The 15,200-nt window shown below is 47.4% G+C and overlaps 1 protein-coding gene across 2 annotated transcripts in view; it reads left to right on the forward strand.

Annotated features, from left to right (window-relative positions):
- NBEA (neurobeachin) overlaps positions 1 to 15,200 on the forward strand; it is a 763,707-nt gene that overhangs the window by 511,634 nt on the left and 236,873 nt on the right. For both annotated transcript variants that reach the window (XM_036249654.1, XM_036249655.1), the window contains exon 40: positions 13,072 to 13,215. In XM_036249654.1, coding sequence (XP_036105547.1) covers positions 13,072 to 13,215 — 144 coding nt within the window. The remainder of the gene's footprint in view (positions 1 to 13,071; positions 13,216 to 15,200) is intronic.

Consider the following 15,200-nt stretch of genomic DNA (forward strand, 5'->3'; position numbering starts at 1 on the left):
TGAGCGCACCATGCACTGTGAGATGCTATTTTATTGAGTTGAACACTTGAAACGTGTATGGTTTGCAAACCAGTCAACCCAATAAATCCAATAAAAAATAGGAAGGAAGAACGAAAAGCATGTATTGATTATCTCTGACATGCCATGCTAGATGCTGGACTCAGGGTCTGAGACACAGTTTCTCCGACAGTAGCACATGGTGTGGTGGAGAGCTTCCTGGGGGGTGGGGGGGCGGGTGGCCCTGGCATCTGATGGTCAGAGGCCCTGGATGTGCAGGACATCTCCCCAGGGACAACGGCCGCAAAGCGTCAGCCCCAAGGGCCAGGAGCGCCGAGCTTTAAACTCCTGGAGTCCGGAGGATCGGCCTGACCCCAGAGGGCGGGGTCGCTGGTGCAGGGGCACCGTGAGGACAGTGACTGGCTCTCCGCCTCCAGAGTGGGTCAGAATCCACCTCAGAGAGTCGTTACTCATGAGCCGCCTCGAGAGGAGATTGGGAACTCACCAGGTGGGCAGGGAAGGGCAAGGTCATCGCAGAAATGACCAAGACCCGGAGCACGGAAAGGCCTCTCTCCTTGGAGTAGCCTCAGTGTTTTGCGTTTGGTGACAGGTTACTCTGTAAAGAGTTCAGAATACATTTTTGACTTTCAATGTTTTTTATTCTGAGACAAAAGAAACCCAGTGAGAACAGGAATTCTACAGGGTAGAGCAAAAGTAAGCTTATAGTGGTTCGTATGGAAAATAATGCAATCATTAATGAACTCTGTGTTTTGCATGCTCACAACTGTACCCTACTTTTTCTGACCCTGTGTCTTCTGTGTGTTTCACGTAGAGCATCCACGTCATACAGTTTGATGTGTTTTAACTGCGAAGTTCACACAGTATTTCACCCCGTTCATTATCACTCCCAGCAGCGCCTTGGCGGATGTGAAGTTCATGGACTAGTCTACTGAGTGCGGTGTGTTCACATTCTGAGCTACTTCTCATGTGTGTAGTTATTCCGTGTAGAGCTAAGGATCAAGAGCTGGCGCCTTGTACTGCCGGCTCACTGCTGAGTGGCATGGAGCTCTATGGCGTGTATGTGTAGCCTCAGTTTCCATACTGTGCACACACTGTCGCGTTCGTAAGGAATCAGTACACAGTGTGATGACTACATCCGTCAGGGTGTATGAAACATGCCCTGCGCGCTCAGTGAGGGGGGCTGTGTAACAGAAGACAAGGGGGACGGTGGCAGTGTGGAGAGGGACCTCAGGACCCGGGAAAGGTGCGGGGGGAAGCCGGCGCGGGCGGGGCGTGCCGCGGGGAGCGCGGGCCCTGTCGGAGGGGCGCCCGAAGAGAGCCCTAGAGGGCTTCATGTGGGAAAGGACAGACCACGGGAGTCAGTCACGTGCTAATTAATACAACTCGAGTGTGTTGCGGTAGGTAAATTGGACTTTCCTCAACTGAAGAGTATCACTGAACATTCCTGACTGCGTTTCCCTGCCACACCCCGACCCTAAGCCCATCGGTCCATGAGGGCGCATGACACGGATCAGCTCCGTCATTCACAGGGTGGCCGTTCCCTGCCACTCAGCAAAATGCATTTGTAAACGCTCTGGGTGCTCTTCAAGTGCTTTGACCTATACCATCCCCTGTATCTCTTTGTTAATGCACTTCTATCTAATTAAAGGAAAAAAGTTTGTTGATTACCTGTTTTTTCCATGTCTCTGGGCCAGTTACTTACCTGTCCAGAACATCTCCTAGCCCATCTCCCAGAGGTTTAAAATAAATCTCCACACTGAATTCTGCAAAGGAAAACCCAAGCATCCTTCCCCAGGTTAACTCCACCCACCGCAGAGGAGGCCTGCCCACCCTCGGCCTCGCTAGGTCGTCGGGTCATCTTGCCCGCCCTTCCAGGGTGGACAGAAGGCGCCCGTCCGTTCTGGGGCTCGCCTGCCCGCTACCCTCCTGACTCAGGTGCATGTTCTCGTTTCCGTCCCTCCCTCCCTTCCTCCCTTCTTCCCCTCCTCCTGTCCTCCCGGAAAGAAACACGCTCATTGTAGAAAATCTAGAAAATGCCAAAAAAGTTTAAGGGCGGGGGGGGGGGGTCACTGATAGACAACATGCACAGAGAGCTGTCTTGACCATTCTTGATGTGTTTATTTCACGCTAGTCTTTTTCTAAGTGTGACACAGGAACCAAACACGGCTACATGCTCAGTCTCGGAGATGAATAATGCATCATCTCTGCTCTCTCGTAGTTGGAGGTTCTAAACTGAGCCAAGATTTCTATATGTTGTAGCGTTTTCCCACAAGTCATGTGTCATGTGATTTTTAATGTACTGAAATTCTATTTAAAATATTTAAAACCACACTAAATAATATTCAGTCTAAAATGTAGAGAGAATCTACATCTTTCATCATGTATATTCTTAAAATATGGCTTATCAAGTTTCCTTCAGAAATCACAGAATGCAGTTTTCTGCTTTGACTCCATTAAGAAGATTATTAAGTTAGCATTTCATACTTCAATTCAATAATAGTTTCTTGCACCTTTTTAATTGCATTTTTTTCTGTTTAAAAATGCTGTTTATGAATATCCCCTTTGTTGGTCTTCTCTAAGAAATATTGCTTATGTGTGAATATTTTGAATTAGGAATAAATGAAATTCCGTTTTTGCTGTCAGACCCAAATGGTAAAAATGCATTGCATGTCTTTGAAAATCAGTATACTCTATTAGCAGGCCTGTCAATACCAAAAGTGCATTCCATTTCCACCTCTTGCTCTAATAACCTCCTCTGTGTTACTCTGAGGCAGTTCACATAATCAGAGTATATTGTCGGCTCACTGGAGTTGGGGAAGCATGAAATGAAAACCACGTTAATATTGATCCAATTCTTTTACTTGCAAGTGTCCTTGATGTCCTTTTCCACTGAGCAGTGATGTTAGGTGGCCTTTTTTTTTTTTTTTAATTTCTTATAGTTTTGTAAATCATTTACAAGCATAACTCATCTGAATAAGAATTTACTACTGAGAATAATTTATATGAGTATTTCATCTTAATTAGCGCCCATATTGCTAGCTCTACACGTTTGTTGTACCACCAAAGTGTTTTCCTCGGGCTTTTCAGAGAAAGGCCTACTGCACATGGAATGTCTGTGTCCAGCTGTAAACAAACTAGTCTGTTCACGTGCCTCCTTGGTAACACACAAAACGCCGTGCTCCAAGCATGTGTGATATGTGGTGTGCTCAGATGGACCGTGAGTAACATCCAGTATTGATTCAGCTAAAGATTACCATTTCTCCATCAAGTTTATTACAGATTTAAAGCTGGTGTCTTAGGTTTTAAATTTTATGATGGCACAGATAATGCCTATCTCGGATTGCTCAGTACATTCTCTGTAATAAAAACTGGATGGGAGGGGCGGCCATGGCTCAACGGGGCCTTCCCGCTGAAGGGCCCGCAGGTGGGGGAAGAGGCGCCGAAGTGCACACTGCCCAGATGTTCCATCTGTGTTATTACATTTCATCAGCAGCGACTTAGATTCTCACTCACAGTGTGTCTGAAGCAACAGATAGAAGCTGCCTGAGTACAAAGCCTACTTGGTTTACGAGAACACTTGCTTTCACCAATGACTGTGTTGACGAAGTGAGCGCCGCATCAGGTGTAACGGGAACATACCTGAGACTTCTAGCCATTTGTTCCAACGGTGTTTGTATTTCGTATAACAACAGGTTCACCGTTAGGGTTTTTCTACGGCAATGTCTGTGCTTTTTCATCCTGTTGCACACAGAAAATGAGTGTTGTAGTCGTCCGCTTCAGTCAGTAGATCTTTCCTTCTGTGTCGTATTATTTATGTTTCATAGGAAAGTACTGTGCCTGCGCCACAAAGTCAGACGCAAAATTCAAATTGAATTTAATTTACAAAGAAAACGGCTCACTTTCCAGTAAACACTTGTTACAGTGCAGTGGGTTCCGTGTGCGGCTCCTGGCTTTACCTCACTCTGAGCTTGGCACAGACTATGTTGGAGTGATGGCTTTCTCCATATAACATTAACCATTCTTTTCTTTCTTTTTTTTTTTTTTTTTATCCTCGCCCGAGGACATTTTTCCATTTTTTGTTCATATAGAGTGGGAGGGAGAGAGAGGAAGAGAGAGAGAGAAACATCGACGTGAAGGGACACATCGAGTGGCTGCCACCCGCACGACCAACCAGGGCCGGGGACAAACTGCAACCGAAGTACGTGCCCTTAGCGGGAACCGAACCTGAGTCTCTCTGTACCGCAGGCCGACACTCCAACTGCTGAGCCAAACCGGCCAGGGCCCATTCTTTTCTTTTTATTGAGGTTCAAAATTGTAAGCTTCTCAGTAAATAGATAGTTCCATGCATATTATTGCATGAGAGTATGTTGCCATGTCTAGTGTAATTAGTTGAAAGGTACATTTATCGTAAAATTTTTTCCTTTAATGAAAATTAAATAATATCATTAGAGTTACTAAAAGCACTGTTCTGTAACCATATTTATTGCTCTGATTTTAGCTTTAATGAGAAAAAGTAATCTTTAAAATTCCCCAAAGTATTCAGATGTCACTAATACTTCTAAAAGAAAGTAAGTTTGAAAACAAAGTTTTTGTCATAACACGTTTTAAAAGCTAAAATGTTATATTATAAGATGGAAGGTGTTAAAAAGAGCTTGTTCAGAAGAGATTGCCTCCTTGATATTTAAAAACTGGCTTCCAGATATTTAAAAACTGTAGAATTTCCTGATATATTACATTTAGATAGATTTAGAATGAGGCTAAATTTTTATTCTGTCTGTCTCCTCCCGACGATGGAAGAGAAGTATGCATTCAGGGCATTACATATACATATAAGATTCTGGAATCGACTTCGCTGAGAAAGCAGTTCTTTCCCTTCAAGTACCCAAGTACTAAGAATGTTTATATTCTTAAGATACCCATATACAAAATTAAAACTGAATGTCAAATACGTTTATGCATATTTAACTTGATTTAATTATATCTTTTTTTTTTTTTTTTTATCCTCACCTGAGGATATTTTTCCATTTTTTGAACAGATAGAGTGGGAGGGAGAGAGAGAGGAAGGGAGAGAGAGAGAAACATCGACGTGAAGGGACACATCGAGTGGCTGCCACCTGCACGACCAACCAGGGCCGGGGACAAACTGCAACCGAAGTACGTGCCTTAGTGGGAACCGAACCCGGGTCTCTCCGGACCACAGGCCGACGCTCTAACCGCTGAGCCAAACTGGCCAGGGCTAATTATATCTTTAAATGGATAGTATAGTTACTGGGGGAGGACAGTTTTTCATGTAAGCTATTTATGCTTCATTCAATTTCACCTGCACTTCATGCACCTGTCCACATGCACCTGCCTGCAGGGCCACATGCACCTGTCTGCAGGGAGCACCCAGTCGTGGGGGCGCCGAAGCTTGTGTTGCGTTGTAGTGCCTACAGCCAGCGTTATAACAGCACGGTGGAGGGAGGGAGAGTAATCCCAGCTGAGGAAAAGAACCCTTTCTCTGTTGAATACGTGATGGTGCTTAGACATTGTGCTAAGACCGCGGATGCACACATTATTCTGAGATTTTCCACCCCGACATCAGCCTTTTTTTCTCCTTCGTGTAAATCTGAGGCAGCATTATTATAAGCAGTAAAGCACTGAATTTGTTCTTGTCCAATTTTAAATCACGTGTTTAGTAAATTTTTTAATACTATCTTGTTAATTTGCTTTATTGTATCAAAAATTTAATGAGCATTTTGAAAGCATACTATGTAAATAATCTTCGCACATTTCCAGGTGTTACAGCATCCCTGGTCTCATTTTAACTTGGCGTACTCCTGTGAGCGTTCGGTTGGAAACATGTGTTCCCCTCTCACAGGTGGGGAAACTGAAGTTAAGGGCTTGATCTGGATATGTTTTAATAGGTTCTCAATGGATGTTTGCAGGGAAAATAAAGTAGGATTGCAAATGATAGTTCAGCTGAAAGAGGAAGGGAGCTTAGGGGCTGTGCGTACGAAACACGTCCCAGGGGGTGATGCTCACGGTCTCATGTGCTCGCTCAGCAAACTTAATGATGGCCACTGTGTCTGACACGCGACACACTAGAAATTAAAGTCTAGTACGAGGAAGCCTAAATCAAAGATTCATAAAATAATATTAAAAAATAACAATAATACCGGGTGTCCCAGAAAAATGTATGCAAGGTATCTGTAGCTTCTGTTACATTTTGAAAATGAAATGTAATTCAATAAACACTGGCTTTGTAATTATTCAGAGTGTGCATACACTTTTCGGACATCCTACATATTGTGATCTACTTCTAAGATAAAAGTTTATACAGAGGCCGTGGCTGGTTTGGCTCAGCGGTTGGAGCATCAGCCTGCGGACTAGAGACTCTTGGGTTCGGTTCCCGCTAGGGGCATGTACCAAAATAAGTTTATACAGAGAATGGAGTAATCAGCTAAACTGAACTAGGAAGGAAAAGGGGAGTAAGAGAATTCCATGGAAGAGAAATTGCCTGTGTCAGGCTTAGCGGTCCGAAACATGGTGGCCTGTTTGGGAACAACTGTTCTCGGCTCCTGGGGAGTGCAAGGTGTGAAGAGGTCAAATCCGTACAACGCTGGGGTTAAATAAACAGGCCCCCAGATCATGAGTCAAAGACTGCATTTAAAGTGTGTAGATAAATAACATTGAAAATGTATTCTTACATGCATGAGATAGGTAGGTAGCTAGGTAGGTAGAGAGATAGAAACACACATACATGCATGTATCATTTTTAATAAATCATCAATTAAGGCCATATTTTATTTTGCATTCAAAAAACAATGGCATAAAACTGGTAAGAAGCAAATGCTACAGTAGAATTGGCTTGTTACGGGTTTATTTTATCTTTTAGCTTTGTGCATTCACCACACTTATATAATTGAAGGCTGACCTTTTGTTGTAAATTACTTCTTTCTTTATTGGTGTAGAAATTCTAAAGTAGATTATAGAATAATTCCTTAAAGAGAAAATAACTACTATGTAGTATTTTTGTTTAAATTAACTGTTTATATTTATCAATGGAAAAAGACATGGTGGACTTATAAATAAAATAATTTCTTTGCTTTGACTGTCCAGACTGCAGATAGACATTCTCTCTGAATATTATAAAGATAAGTTAGCATCTCTAATTTGTCATTTCTGTATTTTAACTTATACTTATTTAAAATAACAGTAGGGCCCGGCTGGTGTGGCTCAGTGGTTGAGCATCGACCCATGCACCAAGAGGTCACCGGTTTGATTCCTGGTCAGGGCACATGCCCAGGTTGTGGGGCCGATCCCCAGTGGGGGGCATGGAGGAGGCAGCCAGTCGATGTTTTCTCTCATCAATGTTTCTATCTCTCTCTCCCTCCCTCTCCCTTCCTCTCTCTCTAAAAATCAATAAAGAAAAAAAAAATTTTAAGTAAAATAACAGTAGGAATATTTAAATGATGATAATACAATTATAGTAGTAATAATACTAGAGTATAGTAACAGTACTCAATATATTTTAGTTCTCCTGTTCTTTAACTTTCAAAATATACTTGGTTCACGGGGATCCTTGTTTATGAAGAGAATGTGTATGAAAGAGGAGCTTTATGTAGATTAGTATGACGCAGTATTCTATATCAGATAACCTCTTCACAGACAGCTTCAAGTGTAACATATTTACAGGGAACTCCAGCGTGTACTGGGGCTTTTCCTGTGTTTATTTGCGACATGATGGGGAAAATAAGTGCAATTTTGCATTTGGCTTCATTAAGCTATAATTTGGTGGCATTTTAAAAATTCTGAGACCTTACAAATTTGATTTTAATTTTAATACTTTCTTAGAAAATAAGCATTCTACGTATGTCTAATCCAGCTTTACACATAGTTCACATTTTCAAGTCTGGGGCCTCGTGGTGGCTTGTGGTCTGCGCTTGTTAATTTCTTGATGGATGGCTGAAGAGGCCAAGGCTGCATCGCCCAACCCGGCTCCTGAAGACAGATGATCGCAAATACATTTTCTTCCCAATCAGATTTTGATTTGTTGGGTGTTAAACCAATTCTTTCTAAGGATAGTGTTTATAAGCCTTGTAATGAGACAGCCCTCCGAGACCTTACCTCTTCTTGCCTGTGATTTTGATGAATGAAGCTCTGATTCATAAAGGATATTGTGATTGAAAACCACTCTGCATCTCATGCACTTTAATTGAGATAAATGTTGGCCTCAGTGCCATGGAGTCAGGACGTCCCCGGGCTGCACACCGGTAACGCTGCGCAGGGGTGAGTGCCTGAGTGTGCGGGCGCATGCACCACCTGCTGCGTGTTTCCAGGGACGTACTTGTTCTACTGCTTTGAAGCTAGAGGGAATAAAAGTAAACGCTTAATACACATTCCAGAACTCATCTTCATTTTTTTTATTTTATTTTTTTTATCCTCACCCAAGGACATTTTTTTCATTTTTTTTGAAATTTTGTTCAGATAGAGTGGGAGGGAGGGAGGGAGAGAGAGAGAGAAAGAGAGAGGGAAAGAAAGAAACATCAATTATGAAAGTGACACATCGAGTGGTCGCCACCCACACAACCCAACCAGGGCCGGGGACAAATTGCAACCAAGGTACATGCCCTTAGCGGGAACCGAACCGAGTCCCTCCAGAGCGCAGGCCAAGGCTCTAACCGCTGAGCCAAACCGGCCAGGGCTCATCTTCATTTTTATTGGCAGGTTTTAATTTTTTTTTTTTTTTTTATCCTCACCCGAGGACATTTTTCCATTTTTTGCACAGATAGAGTGAGAGGGAGAGAGAGGAAGAGGAGAGAGAGAAACATCGCCGTGAAAGGGACACATCGAGTGGCTGCCACCCGCACGACCAACCAGGGCCGGGGACAAACTGCAACCGAGGTACATGCCCTTAGCGGGAACCGAACCCGGGTCTCTCCGGACCGCAGGCCGATGCTCTAACCGCTGAGCCAAACCGGCCAGGGCGGCAGGTTTTAATTTTAATAACAAGAGTTATGTAATGCTTTTTTTTTTTTTTTTAATCACAAAGATTACACACGGTTGTGATACAAGGAAAACTTGCTTCATTAGGCTGACTCGCATATAAAGGGCTTTATTGACTATTTCAAGTAAAGAAACAAATTCCTGTCTGTGTAAATACACAGATTCTTGCATTTTCCCCCAGTCTGAAGGCAAATCACCCGGATCTCTGCCCTGTCCTGGGATCCTCAGGTTGAGAAACGTCCTTAAGGGCCCTCGGTCTCGTGGACCGGCGCACCCCGACGGGAGCCGAGACAGCCCGCCCCACGCAGGCGGCAGGCGCAGCCTCGGGGGCTCCCGGCTGTGGACACGCGCGACCGAGGCACAGAGCACGGCACGGGGCCTGGGCGGCGGGACGGGAGCTTCGGTCCGATGCCCGGCACCGCCCAGAGCCTCTGCGCACAGCGCACTGGGCCCAGAGAAGCCACAACCGCGCAGAGTCTCCGCGTCCACGTGAACACTCGGGACTCTGTGCGGACCGCCCAGGCTGTGATTGAAGCCACGTGTCACTTGGCAGAAGCCCTGGAGGCGGCGGTGGGTGTGCCCAGACCACGCAGGGGGCTGCAGGCGGGTGGGCGCCCCCAAAGAGCGCCGCGTGTCCCTGCGCGTGCCCAGAAGCGCAGACGGCAAGGCGGATTCCGGGTGCGGGTGCCCGGTCACTGGGCACAGGCCGGTGAGCGCAGCGCCCAAGTGCCACGCGGAGCTCGCAGCTCGTGGGCGGGCTCACGCGGGCACAGCGCCCCCTGCCACTGGGGGTCCTGCCGGGGCCACGCACGGGACCGAGAGACCCCAGGAGGAACGGGAAACAAACCTGTGGCCTCGGAGGAAATTCAACACAAAACCACCGCTAATACATGTGAGACGAGCAGAGGGGGCCTGGCTGGCGGGGCTCAGAGGCCGGGCGGCGGCATCGGCCCACAGTGACCACGGTGACCGACAAACAGCCCAGGGCAGCTGCCAGGCCGGGGCGCGGTGGGGAGAGGCGCCCGGGGAGGTGCGCTCGCAGGCCAGCAGGAATCCCCGAGGAGGGGGGGAAGCACGCCCCACGCAGGGCCTCCAGCACGGACGAAGGGCGGGAAGGAAGGCGTGTTCTGGACGCTGGAAGCGGCCCAGTGTTGCCGATGGGAACGGAGGCCTCGAGCCGCCAGCCGTGCTGAGCAGCCGCCACCCTAAAGGCGCAGTCTCCGCGCGCAGTGCTGTGGCCCGGGAGTCACCAAGCAGCGTGAAGTGGGACCATGTCCTCCGCCTGCTGGAGTCACCAAGCGGCGTGATGTGGGACCATGTCCTCCGCCTGCTGGAGTCACCCAGCGGCGTGAAGTGGGACCATGTCCTCCGCCTGCTGGAGTCACCAAGCGCGTGAAGTGGGACCATGTCCTCCGCCTGCTGGTGCGTTATGGTGATGACACGGAGCCGGCCCGGGTGCTCAGTGGCTGAGCGTGGACCCTGCACCACGAGGTCGCCAGTTCGATTCCGGTCAGGACACATGCCCAGGTAGTGGGCCCATCCCTAGTGGGGGGCCTGCAGGAGGCGGCCAGTCGATGTTCTCTCTCATCCATGTTTCTATCTCTCGCTCCCTCTCCCTACCTCTCTCTCTAAAATCAATAAAGGAAAAAAAAAAACCTTAAAATTTAAAAAATAGCAGTAATCCCAGGACAGAAGCGGGGGTGGGGGTTGTGATCAGGGCCGGGGGAGACCTCCAGGCCAGGCCGCGGGGCCAGCTGCAGGGTGCATCTCGGGCTGAGGATTGACCAGGACAGGCGGAGGTGGCGGAGCAGGAGCTGCTTGTTGGGGTAGGGAAGCGGGGTTAGGCACATCCGAAGACGTCTAGGACCACAGGGCCCCGGAACCGCAGGAGAGCCTTCTCCGCTGGCAGTGCTGGGTTTGCCCCGTGCTGCTCAGACGATGCCAGCCCCGGTTTCTCACATAGAGTTCCCACCCAAGCAGCAAGTGCGTTATGAAGATAGCTGCACCCAGAAGGTTACCGTTGTGCTGGCTAGATAGCAAGCAAACCAAATAAAATTAAGAGAAGGCTCTGGACCATTCAGTAGTCAACCCTCAATTTTTATTCCAGAAATAAGGACTGTGTGGGGGCCAGTGAAAGAAGAATGCACACGTGACCATCTAAGTCCCTGCCTCCCGCGTCGTATTGGTTTACAGTGACACGTTTGTCTCTGAAGTGTTCATCAAAATACACACTTAACAATCTGTTGCTTCGCTGTTAAGCATATTTCAGCCGGCTCCCTAACACTGCCCTGTGAGAGCACAGGTGGCAGACGGTGCCTCTCGGCCAGTGACAGTCTGCAGGCTATGGTGACATGCCTGTGTTCCTCAACACGTGGGTTTTACTCTGCTGTGCGCTGCCTTTGGGTCCACGGATCGGTGTTTTCACAAACAGAATCGGCTCTGCGTCGCTGACGGGGAAAATGTGCAAGCCGGGCCAGCGTGGCTCGTGGCTGGGTCACCCGTGGACCTGGCCAGCGTGGCTCGTGGCTGGGTCACCCGTGGACCTGGCCGGCGTGGCTCTTGGCTGGATCACCTGTGGACCGGGCCAGCGTGACTCGTGGCTGGGTCACCCGTGGACCGGGCCGACGTGGCTCGTGGCTGGGTCACCCGTGGACCTGGCCAGCGTGGCTCGTGGCTGGGTCACCCGTGGACTGCAGGTTGCCTTTAGGCTTGGTCAGGGCGCGTGATGGGCCTCTGGTTTGATCCCCAGGGGGCAGTGTTTCTCACCGACGTTTCTGTCTCCCTCTCTCTCCCTTCCTCTCTGAATCAGTACAAATGTGGTTTATAAAGAGTGTGCACGCCGCAGAGGAGAGGCTCACCCCGCCTCCATGCAGGTCTCCCCGCGGCTCGTGCACGTCCAGGAAAGGTGGCCAGACATCCTCAGGTAGCAATGGGCTGGAGGAAGTCCTGTCGGGCCCGGGAGAACTGGCCCAAGCACTGTTGGTTGTTCAGCGGAGAGAAGTTTGGCCTAAGGTACAACAAGACTTGGAGAGGAACTGCATGTGTACATAACATCAGAACACCCCCTAGAACCAGCCGCACCAGATGGGAGTGGTTCACTAAGCGTCCGTCTTCAGGAACATGTGCACTCAGTGAACCGTGACAGTGTTTCCCCATTAGTGCTGCTCATCATAGCCGACACCCGAACCCTGCAGCTCGGACACACTCAGTCACACCACGTTCCTCCGGGTTGACCTCCAGCTCCGAGTGACATGGAATAGAGCTATCTCATGTGTGTACATATAGACATCGATATCTAACTCACTTGCTGTTCAGGTAGTCTTAGATTCACTGTCACCCACCTAAGCAGGTGTTTGAATGTTAATAATGAAATATTTGCTAAGCAGTCAAATCCATGAGAGATTCAAATGCATTTTAGGTTTTAACCTTCATATTGATTGACCTGTTAATGCTACGTCAACGTTTGCTATATTTGCATTTTTCTGACTTGTTTTTGTGTGTTTGGATTTTGGCCTTTTGTGCTAGTTTATGTGACGAAATCAGGATAGCACTCTAGAAAACCAATATCTGTGTGTGAAGTGACGGAAGTGGCTGTCGTGAAGGACGTCTCAGTCTGATCATTCCTGACTCCCCCTTTCCGTGGCTTCCCGATAACAGCCACAGCTCCCTGCACAGGCCAATGCTTGTTTTCTTCATACCTATTCGTTTTGAAAAACGATCTGAACAATTGATTCTCCAAATCACACAAAGGTATAATTGTGTAAAATTGTGTGATTTTTGTGGTTCATAAAACCCAGAAGCCACTGTCTCCCACCACCCATGTGCTAGGTCTCTCTGCAGACACATGGCTTTGTCAGCTGTTTCCTCATCTCTAGACAAAGGCGAGGTGACCACACCCGTCTTTCTCACACCCACTTAGGGGGCCAACCAAGATCAAGGCGGTAAAGACGTGTGGTCCTGGGTGGTGTGTCAATGCCGCATGTCGCTATGGAAGGGTGATAGGCTGTGTGATGCTCGCTGAAAGCAAAGCTGTCGCCGTGACTGAAGTACTGTTTGGTCTGCCAGGCTCCGAGGACGACGTGGTGAAGTCCAAGAGAACCTTCCGGAGCCAGGCGATGATGAACCAGAACGCGGAGACCGAGCTGATGCTGGAAGGGGACGACGACGCGGTCAGCCTGCTTCAGGAGAAGGAGATCGACAACCTTGCAGGTACGTGCCTACGTGTTTTCCTTCTGTTTGTTACAAGGAGTAGTCACGAGGTTTCCGAGTTTAAATCGATCTCCTGGTGAGTAAGTGCCCCTGGTGGGAATGATGCTCAGTCATGTGAGTGTTAATAATTTATCTCCTTTCTGATGCTAAAGAGAGGAAAATACATATTTTACTAACAATAAATGAATAGCATCTACTTTCTGGGTAACACAGAGCAAGTTGTTAATGTAAGAGAAATAAGGTAGAGCACACATTTTCCCATCTAACTGCCTAAATAATGAGGAGGAACAGGATGGTAGACTTACATTTGACTCTGTATGACTTGCCTGTGACCCTAACATGGTAACTGCTCTGAGGAATGGCCGGTTCAACCCGGCGATCACTGAATCCGGCATTCCCTCTCCCCCCTTCCCCACCCCCCCCGCCGCTGGCCACCCTCAGCTTCCACTTGTCCGATACATGAGCAGAGCATCCTCCGGGTCCGATGGGGTCTGGGTACCCACAGTGTTGGCCCACAGCGGCTCCCGACAGCAGCTTGCTTCAGAAAGGTGCATACACAAGTATGTACACAGTTTCAGAGGGTTCACTGACCCCTGAAAGTATATTCCAGATCAAAGTAAAAACTTGTGCTTTAGAGTCTCAAACAGTGGCTGAGTCTTACCTCACTTCTGTATTGTCAGCCCATACGACATTGGGGTGACTTATAGTCGTCATTCTTTTACACAGTAGTAGTCCTGTTCCCAGAGGTGTGCTGGCAGGCCCCCGAAAGCCTCCAGCGATGCTCCTACAGCCGGAGACTTCGCCTCTTACTGAAGAGATGATGTCACTGGTCACTGTGAGCGGGAGATGGCACGTTAGTCTCCCTCTTCTAGAAAAGGTGCAATAAGGTCATTCTAATACCAATTCCTGGGTTTTCTGTGTTATTAACATTTCTGTATCATGACACCTATTTTTTCCTATTTAAAACAAATGGAATTCCTAAGTAAATGTTCACGTTGGTTTTATAGTTTTGTGATTTGTTTTAATAGTTCAGAGATTTTATCTGAGGCCATTTGGAAATTTAAGCAAACGAAGGCCGGCATTCCTTTCGCCCACGGACTGGTTTGCTCTTTTCCTGGTCTTCCTGACCCTGAAGCACTAGAGACAGTCCACACACGCGATTCCTGATCTTTTCAGGCGGTGTGTTGCGTTTCTTTATTCACACATGTTCAGTATTTTCAATAATTAGTTAAGACTCTCTGTCAGTTCCCACTGAACGTAATTAATTACTTGGTAAAAATTTGGCTAATACCTTCTTAGAGTAAGATCTGCCCAGTAATACTAGAGGCGAAATCCAATAAAGACTAATAACTCCTTTATTTTTCTCTCTGCAAATGGTAACTAGAGTCATTATGAACATTAATTTATGCTTTTAAACAAAATTCCCCAAATAACATTAAGTTAAAAATACCTAAAGAACACAGTGTGCTTGAAATAAATTATTTAAAATCTGAATCTGGACCAGTTCACTCCGTCAAGGCTCCTCTGGCGTCTATAAATTTTAAACGGGTTTGTCTTTGTGCAGGTCTGGTCCTGTTCACGTCCACCTGCTCCTAACTCACGCTGTCTTTTGGAATCCTTGTGTCTGAAAAGTCTTCCCAGCTGTCCTAGGATATTAACTCCCCACCTCGTCACAGTGCCCGTGGTTAAAGCAGCAGTCTGCGCTGTGACCCTGACCTGTGAGCGCAGTTCACAAGTAGGGGTGCCGTGCCACAAAGGGGGGCAGGCAGCGTCTGAGGACGCGCAGCCCCAGCCTGTGAGCCAGGAGCCTGTGCTCATCGGCCGGGGCAGGGGGGAGCCACGTCACATAGAAATCATTCCTAGACGTTAATGACAAACCAGTATTCTTAGGTTTAGAAAAATCAGCTGATAATTGTTTTAAGTCCCAGAAATTAAAATTTGTTAAACAGTACCTTTCTTATTTCTTTTCTTTTTTTTGTACGTGC

The sequence above is a fragment of the Molossus molossus genome, unplaced genomic scaffold (assembly GCF_014108415.1).
Source record: "Molossus molossus isolate mMolMol1 unplaced genomic scaffold, mMolMol1.p scaffold_m16_p_9, whole genome shotgun sequence".
Taxonomy (NCBI): domain Eukaryota; kingdom Metazoa; phylum Chordata; class Mammalia; order Chiroptera; family Molossidae; genus Molossus; species Molossus molossus.